Below are 19,911 nucleotides of genomic sequence, written 5' to 3' on the forward strand. Positions count from 1 at the left end.
TTAGGTCTATAACCTGTCTGGAGCTGATTTTTGTGTGAGATATTAGGTAGAATCAAAGATTGATTCCCCTTGTGTGGATATTCACTTGATCTAAGCACCACTTGTAAAACAAGGCTGTCCTTTCCCCACCACACTGCAGTGCTGTCTTTATTATTACATGATGATGTAGCTTTAAACTGAGTCTTGGTATCTGGTGGTTGAAGTCCTCCAACTTTGTTCCTCTTGGGAAACTTTTTTAATTGCCTGATAATCTTAGGGGCGCCTGGGTGGCTCAGTCGGTTAAGCGGCTGACTTCGGCTCAGGTCATGATCTCGCGGTCCGTGAGTTCAGGTCCCGTGTCGGGCTCTGTGCTGACAGCTCAGAGCCTGGAGCCTGTTTCAGGTTCTGTGTCTCCCTCTCTCTGACCCTCCCCCGTTCATGCTCTGTCTCTCTCTGTCTCAAAAGTAAATAAACATTAAAAAAAATTTTTTTTTTAATCTTAGGTGATAGTTAGCCCTATTCATCCTTTGAGTCCTCTGCCTTCCCAGGCCCACCTTTCCACTTGACCCCACAGCTTTCCACTTATAGACTCCCCATCTCTTCTTTTCCATGACCATTTCAGATATGAGGCTAGAACTCCTTGAGCAGGTGCAGCTTCTTTTCTTATGAGAGATTAATATTGAATCACTCTCACCTATTGTACACCTTGCCACCCTGGCTGCTAATCTGGCTCAGGACTCAGTATTCCACTGCCGATTGCTACTAAACTTCTGGATTGTTCCCCTGACTCCTCTCATTGGACCTTTTATATTAGAATTCCCAAAGCTAAGATCCTTTGATTTTCGTGGTGTGTAGCCCTGAAGGTCTTTTTTTTGGCTTGCATTTGTGTTTACTGTTTTTCACTTATGTTGTCTCCTAGTCTCTGTATAAGGATGTGATTTCCCATAGATCTCTACAAAGTGCAGGAGGTCTGCCCAAATTCTCTGCCTTATGCTCTAACTTTAGGATCCCCCATGTACCCAGACATGAAAGCTCCATGTCTACTTTTTGTGTATACTATGGCGTGAATCTTTCCTAGATACCCCCATTACTTGTTTATTTCACTGTAAGAGGTCTTGAAATAAGCAGGCATAAAAATGGGGAGTTGAACACATCCTTCTACACATACACACACGTGTGAATATGCTTGTTCGGATTATAAAGAAATTAGACAAGTGTTTTGAAATCCTTGTGTGGAGTAAGGAGTAAGTTGTCTATTATGAAGGATGAAGAAACATTTAAGGTTGCTATGTGCCAGGCACAGTATTAAAGTAGCTCATCTATCTCTCTTTCTTTTTCCTGTTAGGAATAGCTAAAATCCATATTTTCTGTGTAAAAGAAAAGGGGGGGGGCGCCTGGGTGGCTCAGGCGGTTAAGTGTCCGACTCTTGATTTCATCTCAGGTCATGCTCTCATGGTTGTGGGATAGAGTCCCTGCGTCAGACTCTGTGCTGATAGCATGGAGCCTGCTTGAGATTCTCTCTGCCCCTCCTTCTGCTTGCATGTGTGTGCACGCGTGCTCTCTCAGAATAGACACACTTTTAATTATCTAAGTCGAACTTCATATGCTAATTCATCATACAAATAATACTTCAATTAACAACAAATAATACTTCATCTAACAAATTTTACTGAGTTGGCCTGGACACGGAAGAATTTTTTTTTGGAAAATTTCACTCCTCCTCCACACTGGCTGGTTGGCGTTCTTGATTGAAACTTGAGAGTGGCATTCTCTTAGATTTTTGAAGGATGAGGTGGGCCAGAACCAAGACCTACTGAAGGGGAATATGCAGCCCAAGTTCTTCCCATCAGTAGGTGACATGGTTTTGAGAAATATGGAAATATTCATAGTGTGGGAGACTGACAGCCTGTTGCATGTAGGAGAGAGTACTTTTAGGACAGGAAGAAAAACTATTTTCTATGTTGGTTTGTTTGGTTACAAACTCTTATTCAGATCTTGGTATTTCCTTAACACCTGAGTTTGAAAGGGGCCTAAACCAATCAAATGTTTCAAACAATGAAAAGTTTTAGGAAGAGCAGTAGGTTAACTGTGAACAGATTCTAATAAGAAACATCACAGGTGGTTCTTTAAAAAAAAAAAAAAAAATACTGTGGGAAGGTGAAGTGGTACAGCACTCTGAAAAAGAGTTTGGCAACCTTTTTCAAAACTAAACATGCACTTACCGCAGAACCCAGTAATCACACTCTTGGGCATTTATCCCAGAAAATAAGAACTTCTATTCACAACAAAACCTGTACATAAAAGTTGTTAGCATCTTTATTATGTATACTACTTAAAGATGCTGTTACATATATTACTAATGTATTGTGTATACTATTTACAATAAAATATAGGAAATAACTCCTCGCATTCAGTTGTTGAGTGGTTGAACAAAGTGGTATATCTGTACCATAGAATACTACCTAGCAAAAACTGATTGACCTATTGATACACACAGTAACCAGGACAGACCTTAAGGGCATTATACTTAGTGGGGAAAAAGTCAACTTCAAAAGGTTATGTAGTGTATAATTTCATTTACGTAACACTTTTGAAATGACAAAACCATGGAGACAGAAAGCAGATCAGTGGTTGACAGGGATGGGGGTGGGGGGGAGAGGGAGTAGTTCTGTATCTTGATAGTTGTGGTAGTTACACAGATCTATACATGGGATAGAATTGAACAGAATTACACACGAACACAAGTGGATGCAAGTTTTTGGTTTCTTTTTTAATGGTCAAGACTGAATAACGTCCGTAGTCTAATTAATAGTAATGGACCAACAGGGTCAGTTTTCAGTTTTCTCCTCTACTGGAGCTATGTAAGATTCACCATTGGGGGGGCTAGGTGAAGAGTGTGCAGGTGTCTACTGTGTTTGCAACTTTGTTAGTCTATTTCAAAATTAAAAATTAAAATAAGATGTACAGCTGTGTTCATAGCGGCATTATTCACAGTGGCCAGAAGGTGGAAGCAACCCAAGTGTCTACCAACAGATGATAGTAGATGCATACAGTGGAATGATATTCAGCCTTTAAAAGGATGAACTTCTGACACTGGCCCTACAACAGGTACCTTGAGGACTTGATGCTAAGTGCAATAAGCCAGTCACAAAAGGACAAATAGTGTGCAATTTCACTTACATGAGATACCTAGACTGACCAAATTCGTGGAGACAAAATAGAATGGTGGTCGCAGGAGCTGGGAGGAGGGAGAATGGGGAGCTGTTGTTTAATGAGTACAGGAAACACTTTAATATTTTGGAAGATACAGTTGTAAAGATGAGTGGTGGTGATGGTTGCACAACAATGTGAATGTACTTAATGTCACTGAAATCTACACTTAAAAATTGTTAAAATAGTCCATTTAAAAAATTTAATAGTAAATTTTATGTATTGTCACAATTTCTTAAATGCTATGTAAGTAACACGTTTATTATACAGTGTACACATTTAAATGCAAACATAGATCTTGAATTCTTTTAACTTTTTTCATTTTCATCTTGAGGTGATTGGTGATCACAATCCTATAAAAAGTTGGAAGTGCAGTACAAATAAGTCTTTATCTGGAATAATTTGGGACTGTTGCCAACCTGATGTACCGTCTCTCCCAAGTATTTTAGCGTGCATTTCCTACAGCCAAGGACATTCTCTTACATAAGCACAATACCACTCTCAAAACCAAGAAATGAGCATCAATACATTTCTGCTATCTAGTCCTTGGACACTATTCAAGTTTCACAGTGGTCCCAATAATGACCTGTATAGAAAGGGAAGCTAGTTAAAAATCAGGTGTTAAATTTACTTGTCTCTTTAGTTGTCTTCAATCTGGAACAGTTCTTAAGTTTTTCCTTAATTTTCATGATAGTGATACTTTTGAAGATTACAGACCAGCTGTTTTGCAGACTCTCAGTTTGAATTTGTCTGACGTTACCTCATGAATCGATTCAGGTTGTATATTCTGGGCAGGAATATTCCAGAAGTGATCCTGTGTTCTTGTTGTGCCTTGTCAGGTGGTGTGGAATTTTGATATTCCCGTTGCTAATGATGTTCACTTTGATCATTTGATGAAGTGTCAGCTTTCACCGCTGTAAAGTTACACTGCTTTCTTTTATAATTGAGTATGTTGTGGGGAGCTATTTTGAAACTGCAGTATCTTAACATGTTTATATTTGAGGACTGATAGTTGGTTATTCAGTGGATTATAATCCATTACTGTCTTTATTTTGATGCTTATCACTGATTTTTACCAGTAAGAATCACTTCAGGCTGCCTTTTGTGTCCTTTTGACATGCTGCCACCATTGTGAATGCTTTTATTTTTATTTTTTAATTTTTTTTTTTAACATTTATTTATTTTTGAGACAGAGACAGAGCATGAACGGGGAAGGGTCAGAGAGAGAGGGAGACACAGAATCTGAAACAGGCTCCAGGCTTTGAGCGGTCAGCACAGAGCCCGACGCAGGGCTTGAACTCACGGACCGCGAGATCATGACCTGAGCCGAAGTCGGCCGCTTAACCGACTGAGCCACCCAGGCGCCCCAAGTGAATGCTTTTAAATTAAAAAAAAAAAAAAAAAGTAATCATGATACGAATGGCTACATAGTATGTTATTGGAAGGACAAAGCATAATTTGCTTAAATAATCCCTTTTGGAGCATTTTGTTTTATTTTTAAGGAAAAGAAAGTTTGTGTGGTATAGCCATATTGCCTTCTATAAGCCTTCTAACAATTTACACACCCACCTGCAGTATGTGTGTGCAAATGTCCTTTTCTCCACACACTCGTTAACAGAGTATTTTTGAATAATAGGAACTTCATAATCACAGAGAAACTGTTAGAGGTCAAATAACCCTGTATACTTAAGCATTGAAATGGGTTATTAGGGTTATTAGGACTCTAGACAAAGGAGAAAATTAAGGGTTTATATGTATCTTTTACTGTTTTTTTTTTCTTATTTAAAGAGCAAAAAAGAAGGTATCTCAGGAAGTAAAGCCATCATTCCCTTCTTTATGATGCTGATTTTGTAAGGAAGACAGTTTAAAATAGATCTGTTACAATGGAGTCTTTTACTTTTATGATTTGCTCCATTTCTTTCAAATAACTCTCAGTGACCATTGACCTCAAAGATCATTTTCAAAATTCTGAAACCATTCTCTAACCAGCTGTATGACCTTTGAGAAACTTGCTCATCAGTAGGCCTCATTTTCCTCATATCTAATTAAATTAAGTGGTTTGTATGGTACCTTCTCCCTAAAGTTGGAAGACTTTATGAAACTTTATTCTGAGAATTAGAAGGAAGTGGTTGTTTTGTTTTGAGCTTACGAAGTTTTGTGGTAAAGTATTCACGTATCTAACGTGGCAACCGTGAGTGGCAGAAAATACCAATTCATTGGGCTTCAGTTTAGTTCACTGGAAGTATCAATTTATAGGCTGGTTTTGTTCTAGGACTTTTGTTAATTTTCCCTTTGCTTTTAATGTAAATCTGTCTTATGGCATTTTTGACATAGTATAGAGGAACAGGGTAACTCAGACGTAGATTCCATTTAAGAGTTAAATATATAGAGAGGGGCACCTGGCTGGTTCAGTCCAAAAAGCATGTGACTCTTGATCTCGAATCCATGAGTTTGAGCCCCGTGTTGGGTGTAGAGATTAAATAAATATTTAAAAGAGAAGTTAGGTGAAGAAGATATCATAAACTAATAGATATGGGAAAGATTATTCAATAAATGGGATTAGGATAATTGCTTGGCTATTTAGGAAAAAAAAAATTAGACCTTTGCTTTAGATCGTATACCAAAATTCTGGATGTATTAAAAACGGAAAGAAAACCGTGTAAAATTAGAAAAAAAAAATTAAATCTCAAGCTTATATGAAAGCAAATTAATGAAAATTACTAGTGAACAGTTGAATTGATTTGGTCCCATAAAAATTAACTTTGGAAAACAGTTTTACAGTTTCTTGTAAAGTAAACTTAATGTGACCAAGCATTTGCACTCTTGGGAATTCATATTAGAGAAATAAAAACAGGTGGTCAGACAACAATCTGTACACAAATATTCATAGCAGCTTTATTTGTAATTGTAAAATACAAGAAACAGCCAACAAGTCCTAAATTGAATGAACTGGCACACAATCTGGTGCAGCTATATAATGGAATACAACTTGGCAATAAAAAAGAATGAATTCTTGACATGCAACAACATGGATGGATTTCAAGGGCATTAAGCTGAGTGGGGGGGAAAAAACACCTCCAAAGAATTACATATTGTGTAATTCCATTTACATAATAAGTACTTATGAAGTAGCAAAATTATGGGGAACAGATCAGTGGCTGACAGGAGTTAGGGTTTAGGGGAGGGTGTATTGAGAGGTAACACGAATGAGGTTTTTGGTTTTTTTTTAAGTTTATTCTGAGAATTAGAGCATGGAGGAGGGGCAGAGAGATGGGGGGGGGGGGTGGAATCCCGAGCAGGCTCTGCACTGTCAGCTCTGAGCCCCATATGGGGCTTAAACCCACAAGCCTCGAGATCAGGACCTGAGCTAAAATCAAGAGTCAGATGGTTAGCTGACTGAGCTACCCAGGCACCTCAAGGGAGTTTCTTTATATTGATGAATATTACTGAACTATTTTTGCAACAGTTCTTATCCTAGTTGTAGTGTTGGTTACTTGAATCTAATCTGCATATGTGATAAAATTTCATAGAATTACACACACACAGAAAAATGGTCAAATCTAAACAAAGTGTGTAACTGAGTTAATGGTGTACTGATGTCAGTTTTCTGGTTTGAACAGGTACTAGAGTTATTTACCGCATTATCAGTGTGGGAAACTGGTTGGAGTATACATGAGAGCTCTGTACTGTTTTTGCAACTTAAATGACTTCAGTAGTGAAAAGTTATAAAACTAAATTAAAATGCGGTACATCCAGACAATGGAATATTATTCAGTGCTGAAAAGAAATGAGCCATCAACCATGAAAAGACCTGGAGGAAGCTTAGATGCATGTTATTAAATGAAAGAAGCTAATCATACAGTATGTACAGGCTACATATCGTGTGACATATGTATGTCTACGTACTGTATGATTCCAACTCTGTGACATCCCAAAAAGCAAAACTGTGGAGACAGTAAAAAGATCAGTGGTTGCCAGGCACAGGGGAGAGAGGGATGTATAATGGAACTGAGGGTTTTTAGAGCATTGAAATTACTCTGTGATACTGTAATTAACGCATTTGTCCTAACACATAGAATGTACAACACAGAGCAAACCCTAATATAAATCATGGACTTTGGGTAATAACGATGTATGTCAATGTAGGTTCATCAGTTGTAACAGATATACTACTCTGCTGGAGGATGTCTGTAATAAATGAGGCTGTGGATGAATGGGGGTGGGGAAGATCTAGGAATTCACTTACCATCTCAATGAACCTAAAATTGCTCTAAAAGTAAAGTCTGTTAAAATTTAACTTGGGTCAGAAATAAACGTTGAATTGAATAGCAATTATTAAAGAAAAATTTTCATGTCTTATTTATAAAGAACTCACAAATCCATAAGGCAGGCTCTGAATCTCCAGTGGACTAGAAAGCAAGCTTAAGAGAATAAGCAAGTGCTCCAAGAGAGAATTTTGTAGATCTACTTTTGTGTTTATTCAAAATTTCCTGGAATCCCCAAATTCAGTAGTGTAACACCAATGTTCTTAGAAACATACACTAGGAAAGAGAAAATTTTTTTTGCCATTATAGCTGTGTAAAGTCATCTTACCTAAGAGAAAAAGAATTTAAAAGGTCCAAAACAAAGCACTGTAAATTTTCATGGGTTTGAAATAGCTTTGAGAGAGTTTTGAAAGACGTTGTATACGTAATCTGTCCCCTCCAAGAAAAAAAAAAAAAAAACCTGTTGTTTTGTTTTTTCAGGTGTAAATTAATTATTTGAAAGCAATTGAACAATGGAGCCAGACATCATTCGAATGTACTCTTCATCCCCACCACCACTAGACAATGGAGCCGAGGATGATGATGATGATGAATTTGGGGAATTTGGTGGGTTTTCAGAAGTTAGCCCTTCTGGTGTAGGATTTGTTGACTTTGATACACCAGATTATACTCGTCCCAAGGAAGAGTTTGTACCTTCAAACCATTTTATGCCAATTCATGATTTCTCAGAAAATGTAGATAGCCTTACTAGCTTTAAATCCATTAAGAATGGTAATGATAAAGACATCACTGCTGAACTTTCTTCTCCTGTGAAAGGACAGTCTGACGTTTTACTTTCTACCACCAGCAAAGAAATAATTTCATCTAAAACTTTAGATACTTCCATTGATGGCATAGAAAGTCCAGGAGATTTAAATACTATAGTGAAGCAGAGACAGAATGTTGGAACACCTGAAAGTTTCTCTCCAGGAGATTTTAGAACTGATACGAATGTTGTTCACCAAAACAAGCAGTTAGAGAGCTGCAATGGTGAAAAGCCTCCTTGTCTGGAGATTCTAACAAACGGGTTTGCAGTATTGGAAACTGTGAATCCTCAGGGAACAGATGATCTGGACACCGAAGCCGATTCAAAAGGACGAAAGCCTCTTAGCACTCATAGTACTGACTATAACTTAGACTGTGCACCTAGTCCTGCTGAGGAATTTGCAGATTTTGCCACATTTTCCAAAAAGGAAAGGATACAACTAGAAGATATAGGATGTGCAGTTTTAAATGATAGAGAAGCATTAACCATTCAGGAAAATAATAAAATTAATAGAGTCAGTGAACTGAGTTCTGTAAAAGCACTGTCTTTGGGTAGAAGCTTTGACGATAAAGGAGACATTGATGGAGAGGATCAGGTTTGTGTTTCAGAAATAAGCATAATGAGTACCAGAGGTTTCAGTACTGAAAAACAAGGCCTTCCAACATTGCAACAGGATGAATTTTTAAAATCAGTTCACTCAAAGCCTTGGAGTTTGGCAGACTCAGCTGATAATTCAGAAGCCAGTATGAGAGAATGTAAAACTGAGGAAAAACTTGATTTGTTTACTTCTAAGTGTGCTGACCTATGCATGGATTCTATTAAAACTTCTGATGCTGATGATGAAGTTGGTTCTTCCAAAGAAGAAAGTAAAAAGTTTACTGACTCCCAAAGCCCCAGCATTGATCCTACAGAAGAAAACGTTCTGGATGATTCTTTAAGTGTAAAAAATGGTGACAGTAGTAATGACTTTGTGACTTGCAATGATACTAACGAGGATGATTTTGGTGACTTCGGCACAGCCAGTGGCACGACTCCACCTTTTGTTACTGGTACCCAAGATTCAATGAGCGATATCACTTTCGAAGAGTCCTCAGAGCACTTTCCACATTTTAGTGAACCAGGTGATGACTTTGGAGAATTTGGGGATACAAATGCTGTTTCTTGCCAAGATGAAATTCTATTTACTGAGTCCGACCTAAAACAGACTTCTGATAGTTTATCAGAGGAATGTAAGTTGGTGGGAAAGTCTTCTGGGACAGGCACTGATCCTGTTTCAAAACTGGAAATTGAGCAAGAAGGTGAATTTGGAGATTTTGATTCTGTGCCAAATATTCGAGAGGACCTCAGTGCTTTTCAAGACTCTGATGATTTTGCGGACTTCAGTTCAGCTGGGCCTAGCCAAGTTGTAGATTGGAATGCCTTTGAGGATGGACAGAAAGATAGTTGTTCTTGGGCTACTTTTGGAGACCAGCAGGCTGCTGAATCTCACCATCGAAAGGAAGCCTGGCAGTCACATAGGACAGATGAAAAGATTGATACTCCAGGAACCCCCAAAATGCACAGTGTCCCTTTAGCAACTTCCAAAGGAGCAGTTGCTGGTGGCCATTTACAGGAAACAGCCACTTCAGTTCAGGTATTTACTGGTTTTCTTTATTTTGTATAATAATTGCCGTGGAGGCAATTCAGCTTTTCAGAAAGTATTTTTAAATTGGGTACCTGTTGAAGGAGTCTCTTATGATACATAATGCTTGCTTGATTTGTGGATTACATTTTTCACAACGCTTTGGTAAACTTTAAATGGACAGTCCTACGATAAGTAATGTTTGGTGAGGTTTTTCTTTATTTCAATGGGTTTAATATTTACAGAAACTCAGCAGCTTGATTTTTTGATTAACATAAATATCACTTACGTAAAAATTCATTAATTAGCTAACTAGTCCAGTGAATCCTTCAGTTTCTGCCTTTACAGTGATTTTAGAAGAAAGTTAAACTCAGATTTAGTAGATGTTTTTTTAAGTTTCAGAAAATAATGTCTCTTAATTTTGTCCATCAAAGACCTAGGAAATTGAAGTACAGTTTTGAGTGTGGCAGAGAGCAAGCAGAATTTGAAACCTCAACCTGAGCTGAAGGCTATAGGGAATTGAAGGATAGAAAAAGAATTTGAGCAAAGCAGATTTGGACTTCATAATTTGACAGCCACTAAAGACCTGGGATGAGGGTACGAGAAGACTAGAACTGTATTTATTTGCTTATAATTTCTTGCAAATGTACATTTATGTTTACACTTATTGTGGAATAAGTGTGTCAGGGAGAATATTTTTACCTGCCAGGGCCTGTACTTTATCCTTTTCTGTCCCAGACTTTTTCAGAGAAGATTCACTGAGATTTATCTTGACCTAAAGTAGCCCCTAGAGACGCAGCTTAATATCCAGGTTATTCCCCGGTCCTGAGTTGTACCCTGTGCTAAACCTAACCTTTCCTCAATCCCGGAGGTATCGGAAAGAAAACTCCCCAGAAAATCACTGCTTTATATTGACAACTGTTTCAGGGAACACTTGTCCTACCAGCTTCTTTTAGAGATACTGAGAATAAAATTCCCCAAACTCTCCCAGTTATCTTTTGCCAAGCAAACCATTTTCAATTGGACATATTTCCAAAGTCTGAGTGTCAGTTGAAATGGTTATACATCATTGCTTTGATAGGTGAAAATACTGTTATGGTATTACCAGGCGGTGTGCATAGCTAATTACTTTTCATTTGACTTTGAGTGTCTGAATAGCTTAATTTGCTAATTCGGTTTTTATATGGTTTGGCTAATGTATATTTTTCCTGTTGATTAATTTATTATGGAAGTAGAAGCTTGCAAGGAGTGAACTAATTATATAATGCAAAGGCAAGACTGTTGATTTTGACCTAATCCTTTCCCTGTTGAGTCTCATCTTACTGTAAGGTGACACTGGTATTGAATGATCTTTAATTTATAGCCTTAGAACTTTTAGCATCATCAGATAATGAATTTTAAAGTATGACCAGTTCAAAAAGGACCTTTTTGTTACACAAGTTGATTGAAGTTATTTGTAATTTGACAACTGGACAGAAGAGGTAGTAAAGTATATGAGCTTTATATAATCTTACAAATCTGAGTTTGAATCTTGACTCGGCCTCTTACAAGCTTTATGATTTTGGACAAGTTTCTTCTGAGTTCAGTTGTTTATAAAAAGATCATACCTCTACTTCATTGGACTTTTGTGAAGATAAAATGACAGTAAATTTTAAAGTGAGTGCAAAAGTCCACTGAAAAATAAGAATTTTATAGTATGATCTATTTTGTGAAAATAGAGCAAAAACCATATGGATGTGGCAAGATACATTAAGACTTCCTGAGATTTGTTTGGCTTGGTCCTCAGACTTTTATTTTTGCTGAATGGGTTTGGAAAATGAGCAGAACTTGGAGATGGATTTTGGAAAGAAGAAATTGTTGAAAGGGGCTAAAAGATAAGTTTTAGAAGGAAGTTGAGGTAAGGAAATGGTTAAGGCATGCTGAGTAAGTGACTGAGTTGGAAATGATTTTTATTCTTATCCTGCTGTTGTGATCCAGGCTTGTGGCCCGCAGTTTCTTCCTTTTGCAGAATCTGCTGGAAAAGTACATTAAGCCCCCTAGGAGAGGATTCGATTTACTGATATTTTTCTTAAAATGTTTCTCCTACTTGTTAAGTGTTGGGGACAGCACAGAAATCTTCACATATTAATGACAGTGAACATTGGGGTTTTAGTGGTAAAACTTAAAATGATTTATTCCTGTTCAGTCTTAACATGGATGCAACAATTCTGCCTTAAACAGAGTGCCTTCGAGTGGTTTTGTCCAAATTCTGCTTTGACAGAATGTTGTGAGTCTTTTAAGATTCATAGCTTGGTTAATTCAATTAAAGAAACATGGGGAACAATTCTTGGTTTTGAGAAATGAGACGAATGGTGTAGTTGTCATTTCAGATTTCTTCTTTTCACTGTGACATTGTCTGGGTCTCTATTTTTTAATACTTTCCTTTTTTGGGGTGCTACCAAAAGGATGTCTTCATATTCTGATAAAATATATCTTCCTTGAGTCAAGAGACCATCAGTTGTTACAGCTTTATTGTAATAATTTGCTACTTAGGGAAAAGTCAACCAAGAAGAAATCTTTCAAACTTATAAAATGTTCTTAGTCAAACTAATTCTCAAATGTGGATCTGGTCGCCTCAGAGGATTTCAATCCTTACATGACTTGATGTAAAGTCATGCATGACTATTTATTGAGAATTATTCTTCCCTTTCAGTGACTATTTTTTTCTGAGAACCCAGAGCTCAGTATATTTCATTTTCTTGTTAACATTCTTACACATCGTAGAGGAAAACAAGTAGTGGTATCTCTGTTGTACAAATTGGAAAGAGGTCCAAACTATTATTTGCTTTCTGGGCTAAAATTCAAAACAAAACAAAATGATGATTTAAAAAAAAAAAAAAAAAAAAGTCCTCCTTACTTTCAAAGCAGTCCTTTTTTCCAAAAGACCATTTCATATATTGTTTTAACAGTTTTCTTTTTTTTTTAACCTGTTAATGTTCCAGAAAGGAAAGTTGATTGAAATAGCCAAGATTACTTTATCTTAGATGTATGGTAAAGGCGGTAATATTATAAGTACAACATTTAACTCTGAGGTTTTGGTAAAATTTTTAAAATATTGCTGTGGATGTTATTTGAGAATTTAGGTAATTGATAATTTCTATATTAAGTAGCTATAGAAAAGGAAATTATGAGTAATTGTTTCTTATTAGCCATCTACTTGATTATGCTACTGGGAAAATGTTACTAGATGATTTCTTCTGAGAGGCTTAAAAATTAAGTGTCACAAAAAGAAGAAGGAAGAGAATTATGAATACTTTTAAAGTAAAATAAGCCAAATTGTTGGTGGGGTGCCTGGGTGGCACAGTTGGTTGAGCACCCGACTCTTGATTTTGGCTCAGGTAATGATCCTAGTAGGGTCGTGGGATTGAGCTCCACGTCAGGTTCCATGCTGAGTGTGGAGCCTGCTTGGGATTCTCTCCTTCTCTCTCTGTCCCTGTCCCTGTCCCCTGCTTACTCGCTTGCTCTTTAAAAATTAAAAAAAAAGAAAAAAGAAAAAAACCTGCTAAATAATAAATAAATCGTTTGTTTGCTGGGAAGTCAGCATTCTCAAACTGACTCTAATTCTACATTTTCACCTTTGTTTATTTAATCATCTGCCTAAGATTTGTGCAGGTTTTCCTTTCTGTAGATGAACACCTGAACTTATTACTGAAAACAGAAGTAAGCAACCAAATAAATTAAGTGGTCAAAAGGTATAAACTTCCAGTTACAAAATAAGTCCTGTGGATGTAATGTACAGCAGGGTGACTATAGTTAATAATACTGTATTGTATATTTGAAAATCTCTAAGAAAATGGATTGTAACAGTTCTCACAAGAAAAGAAAAATTTGTAACTGTATGGGATGGCTATTAACTAGACTTACTGTGGTGATCATTTTGCAATATAGACATTTCGTATCATTATGTCATACACCTGAAACTAATATTTCTTGTGTTATTTTTCCCTCAGAAAAATTGACATTCTGGTGTTTAATTCCAAAATAGGTGGAAATACTTGGTTAGATTTATGCACAAATTGTGCAGAAAGGCCAAACCATCTTTTTAGAGCATGGTGAATATTACAGTTGTTCACTCTTCTTATATAGCTTGAAATTGGGAATTGATAAAGTGTACAAGTGTCGATTATACTTGATATCTTACTTAATATTTAATAATGGCAAGGCATAAGGTGACCTCTTAAATGGAAGATTAAATTACCCAGTGGATTTTATGTTTCTTCCAAACTTCCACTTCAGGCGCCTGGGTGGCTCAGTCGGTTGAGCGTCCAACTTCGGCTCAGGTCATGATCTCACAGCTCGTGAGTTCGAGCCTCGCGTCAGGCTGTCCGCAGACAGCTCGGAGCCTGAAGCCTGCTTCAGATTCTGTGCCTCCCTCTCTCTCTGCCCCAACCCACTCACATTCTATCTCTGTCTCTCTCAAAAACAAACATGTAAAAAAAAAAAAAAAAATTAAACTTCAACCTCAGAGCAAGATCTAATGCTTATCAACGTTAAAACTATTAATATTAATCAACTTTTGTTCCTAAGGAAGAAAACTAACTAGAAATATGTTGAAGGAACTTTAGGAATTAACCTTAAATACAAGATGCTTTTAAGAAGGTCTGCATGTGAATGGCATAAGACCCAGAGTCTAGGATCCTAGGTGCTGGTCTTACCCTTTGGAAAACTGAATATTTTCAATATACTTCTTATACTCCAGTAGAGTCGTTTACAAAATAGGGGTGTATTTGGGGTTCTCCAGAAAAACAGAACCAGGATGGATAGATGGATGGACTTGGGGGAGGGAGAGAGAAAGAGACTAATAAGGGATTGGCTCTTGTGTTTATGGAGGCAGAGAAGTACCAACTACAGTCCTCAAGCTGTCTTCAATTGATTGCATGAGGCCCATTCATATTAGAGAAGACAATCTGCCTTACCCAGGTTACCAATTCAGATGTTAATCTCATCCAGAAACACCTGCACACACATACCCAGAACAGTGTTTGACCAGTTGTCTGGGCACATGGCCCAGTCAAGTTGACACATAACATTAATTTAATAAGAGGGAGTGCCATTTTTCCCTGTGTAGCATTCAGGATTTAGGGGAGATTTATAACGTATTTGTGACTGGGACCTACCAGTTGGTAAACTCTGCATTTAATAATGACTTGTTTGCATCAGTGAATAAAATGAAACGGCTGCTTATATACCTTTACCCTAAACATGGAGATATGACAGACCTGAGAATGAGTATAAGTGAATTCATACATAATGCTTTGCCCCCATTGATGAATTAAACCATTGGATAGCTGAGCATTTGTGCTTTCCCAGAAATCATACCTGGTTTGAAAAAGTAATAATTGTTGTTATAGAGACATTGAAGGTAATAAAGGACCCTGATAGGAAAACAAATATATGAAAAGGAGAAAATTGGGAAAGGTAAAAGCCAGTGTACCTTTTGAGAGCAATATAGCCAGGGCCACATATGACTTTTATATGACTTACCCATAAAAGATATTTAAAATTCTATTTTATTACTTGGTGTAAAGATGAATATATTAATATTAGCTATTAAAACATTTTCATGAATCCCTAAAGTTATTGTGGGCCTTAGGCCTTGGCCCTGGGTACATACAGTGAGTGCTTGAAAGCGATGCTCTGGTGTTATACTGCCAGATTCAGATCTAGGTTTCAACACTAATTTGTATTAGTCACTTTCTTGAACCTTAGATTTAGAGAATAATAATAGTACTTATTTAAAATGCCTTACTCTGAAAGTAAAATAAAATTGTACGTGTCCGTGTGTTTACCACGTTCTCTTGCACATAAGTGTTCAATAAATATTAGTTGCTACTGAAAAATCTCAGAAATGAACTTCTTGGAAAATGGTCTGTAAAGGTGCAAGAGATAGTGATGCCAACTGCATTTTTTGGTGAATGGCAGAAAGTATTGGAGGCAAATGAGAATTTGTGTGAGAGCATCTCGAGTTCTGGCTACTGCTTGGGGCTAGTTTCTGTTCTCAGAATAGTTTTGACAGGTTAGGAACTCTTCTGAGCACCATGCTCTTCTTTGTCTTAGCGCTGGACATGAATAGAGAAAAAATGGCACCTGCCTTGAATAGCATTTGACTTTCAACCGTACGTTGATCAGAGCCCCCAGTTCTTAAAACGTGTAATGGCCAGACGTGAGGCTGTTCACCAGGCTGAGAATTTGCTACATGTGTGAATTGAAAGGCATGCGTATTCAGCTAACCAACCACCAGTTTTCTAATTCCACATTCAAGAGAGAACTGATGACTTTTTCCTCTTTGGCTTTGAAGTTAAAAGCATTTAAAAGGCAATAATTGAGGGTCGCTTGTGTGGCTCAGTCTGTTAAGTGTCCATCTCTTGATTTCGGCTCAGGTCATGATCTCACAGTCGTAATGTGGAGCCTGACGTGGGGCTTGAACTTAAGTGTGGAGCTTGCTTGGGATTCTCTCTCCCTTTTTCTGTCGGCTCCTCCCCCACTCGCTCGATCACTCAAATAAAAATTGAAAAAAAAAGGTGTTTATTTTTAAGAGAGACATAGCATGAGCGGGAGAGGGGGAGAAAGGGAGACACAGAATCTGAAGCAGGCTCCAGGCTCTGAGCTGTCAGCACAGAGCCCAACATGGGGCTCAAACTCATGAACCAGGAGATCGTGACTTAAGCCAAAGTTGGACGCTTAATTGAGCCACCCAGGTGCCCCAATGAACATTTTTTTTAATCCCAACTTCTTAAAAAGATAAAAGTCAGGTAATTGATGTGAATGTTATTTTATTTAGTTTGCTATGCAGTTACTATTGTAACCTCAGCTAACTAGTATGCTAAATGTGTGGGTACTTGTTACCTTCTCATTAATTTACAGTGCATCACTCTTTAGTAAAAATTTATAATTTGCTTTGTTAAAAACTATGAATTATATAGATGAAATAATTGCTTTAAGTGTGGTCATCACCTCAGCAGTTAACAGTTGAATCTCTTACCTAATGGCTACAAATGTTTGAAAGACCACAAAAAGTGGGTAAAAGCATGATTTGGTGAAAAGAGACTTTGGAGTCAGACTTGGGATCAAATCCTTGCTGTGTACCATACCAACATGAGACTGTGGTTAATTAATCTCCATGAGCTTTAGTTTCATCTATAATGAAACAGTAATACTTACCTTTCAGGATTTGTTTTTGTTTTGTTTTTAAAGATTAGTAAAGTAACATATGTAAGTATCAAACATAGTACCTAGAACATAAAGGCATTTGGTTATTTATACTTGTTACAATTATATAAATATATCCAATCTATGTACAAAAATGATTTAGATGGCTTATAATAAGATCTACTTTCATAAGTAGAACAAACATGCCCCCTGCAGTCTTAAATAAGGGTGAAGTGTTTTTTTTTTGTTGTTTTTTTTTTTTAAGTGCACACTGACTTAACATTAACTTAGCTAACATTTTTATATCCACTATATGCACGAACCTAAGTACCGGAGATTCGAAATGAGACATAGTCCCCACCCTCAACGCTCCTATAATTTTTAGAAATTGAACTTCGAACTGCTTTGATGGCAACATAATCTAGTGTTTAAGAGCACAGACTCTGAAACTGTACCTCCTAGATTAGGATTCAGCATGTAATATTCATCTGACTGTGGGCAAATTAACCTCTTAGTGCTCCGTTTTTCTCATCTAGACAATGGGGATAAGATTACTGTTACTTCCCTCTGATGGTTCATCTGTGTTCTTCTGTGAGCTAATATTCATAAAGCATTTAGAATAACGCCTGGCATGTGATAAGCACTGCATAAGCATTAAATGAAAAACATAACACACTGTATCAAGCTTTTGCTGTTTGTGACGGTTTCAGAGGGCATCTTTTGATCTTTCACTTTCTTGAACTAGGCTGTACTGATATTGTTTTCCATATGCTGCCTTATCTGCTGAGGGAAACCAGAGCGTAGCCAGTCTGACTTTACCACTAATTCCAAATAATAAAATATAATATTTTAGAATTTTACATCTAATACAAGTCCACATGTACTGTAATGTGTTAATAAACATTACTGTTAAATTCACATCTTTTTTTGAGTCAGTCTGCTCCAAGGAGTTCAAAACTGTGTAGTATCCCCATTTAATCAAAACTGGGAGTAGCTTGCCTCTTATGGCTGGATGCAATCTATGTAGAAACAAGAATTCTTATTAGGTAGAGTAATATAAAGTTATTTTTTACTCTTACACAGAATAAATCCAAGTTAAATAATAATTCATTTCAGTAACCCTAGTGTTGATGTGATATTAATTTTATTACTGATTTGGTTTAAGGCTATTGTATGTATTAAACTATCCATGGCTAATAGTATTGAGGAAAAAATTTATATAGATATTACAACAGTTAAAATTAATAATTAAAACAAAAACTTTTACCAATATCACAGTTTTCATATATAACTTTTATCTTGTGCTCATATGTCTCAAATATCTCAATTTTTTTTTTAATTTACTGTGTGATTACAGTCTTTTAGAAAATCGGTTTCTTGAAAGAAACCTTTCTGTTTGGTCACAAGAGAGACTGTTGTGGTGGGTTGTTTGATTTCTCTTTCGAGCATTATGTTAGCTATGTTCTTAAACCTGTTCTACTTACCAAGTTCCTTGGACTATGTTCCATTACATTTTGAACTTGTAACTTTATTGTGCTTCTTGGGAAGTAAAACACTCAAACACCCCCAACGTGTGATTTGCACACTTTGCATTTTATAGTGTGATCAAGATTTGAGTCACAAATGCCAAAATGTCAAGCAAAATGTTTACCAATTTCCAAAGTTTAAAATCCACAAGGAGTAGCAGTAACACGTTCTATTTATAAAAGTGGTTCTTAATGATAGACGTTTTTAAATTGGTACTTATTTTCCAATTAAGTTGGAGGGTCTTGGAGAAGGTGCAAAAATTTGTATTCTTTTCTTGTTATAATGTAGAAATTGATAGTCTGAGACAAATATTTTCTTAATGATTTAGAATGCCAAGTAGTGGTAGAGCAACATCCCTAGTGAGCTTTGAATCTAGTTTTGACATTTACTTTATTCCTTGGTAGGCCACTCTGTTTCTGCATATCATCTGTACAATAACAATAGTAGTAAGAAAAAGTTACCACTTCTTGAGCACACACTGGGTGCCAAGTATTTAATCCTGTAACTCGTCACCCACCCTGTGAGGTTGCCCCTGATATCTCCAGTTTATAAATCCAGAAGCGGAGTCTCAGCCCCTTGCGTCCACAGTCCTCCACTGAAGTATTATAGTTACATCAGCCATTTACTTACTGGAATTGACTAGTAGCAAATGAAATTTGGCATTTATTACCGTGAACAAAATATTAGTATGGAACTCTTTCTAGAGGATTCCCTTCTACCAGACTAGTCTCATAGTTGGAAATAGTCTGATAGTTGGAAATCGATGTACTTTTAAAGCAAAATGTCAGAGGAAATACAATTTTCGTCAAAATCTTTAATTCTGTTAGCTGCTTTCTTGTTAAATTGTTAGAGTTCCTCCTTGTGGTGGGTGGTGCTTTTCAGTTAGTGGGTTCTGATTATTTGAATCTTTGTTATTTACTGCCATACCACAGGTATCTGCAAACTATGGCCTGTTCTATCTGGCCGCCTGTTCTGGTAAATAAAGTTTCATTGGAACACACCACACTTACTTGTTTATGGCTGGTGCAAAGCTGAAAATATTTACTATCTGGCCCTGTATAGAAAAAAATTCTGACCCTTGCTCTACTTCATCCAAGAAAATATTTGAAGCAATCGAATGTAATATCTAACCTTAAAGACAAATGGAACTGTCTTTTAAATTTCCCACGTAATTTATACTCTGTATGAGAGGGGGAAGATGTAAAAACTTGAAGTGAATGTAATGTTCACATACATTCCACTCATTTTAAGAATTTGCTCACTGTCGTACCTAAGACTTGGTAGTTAAATGTAATATTGCCCAAATGACTGAATGT

The 19,911-nt window shown here is 36.8% G+C and overlaps 1 protein-coding gene across 5 annotated transcripts in view; it reads left to right on the plus strand.

Annotated features, from left to right (window-relative positions):
• The window catches only part of AFTPH (aftiphilin), a 67,144-nt gene that overhangs the window by 18,604 nt on the left and 28,629 nt on the right, over positions 1-19,911 (plus strand). For all 5 annotated transcript variants that reach the window (XM_032592653.1, XM_030310703.2, XM_030310701.1 and 2 more), the window contains one exon: positions 7,935-9,892. In XM_032592653.1, coding sequence (XP_032448544.1) covers positions 7,967-9,892 — 1,926 coding nt within the window. In that variant the 5' untranslated portion in view covers positions 7,935-7,966. The remainder of the gene's footprint in view (positions 1-7,934; positions 9,893-19,911) is intronic.

This window comes from Lynx canadensis, chromosome A3 (assembly GCF_007474595.2).
Source record: "Lynx canadensis isolate LIC74 chromosome A3, mLynCan4.pri.v2, whole genome shotgun sequence".
NCBI lineage: Eukaryota > Metazoa > Chordata > Mammalia > Carnivora > Felidae > Lynx > Lynx canadensis.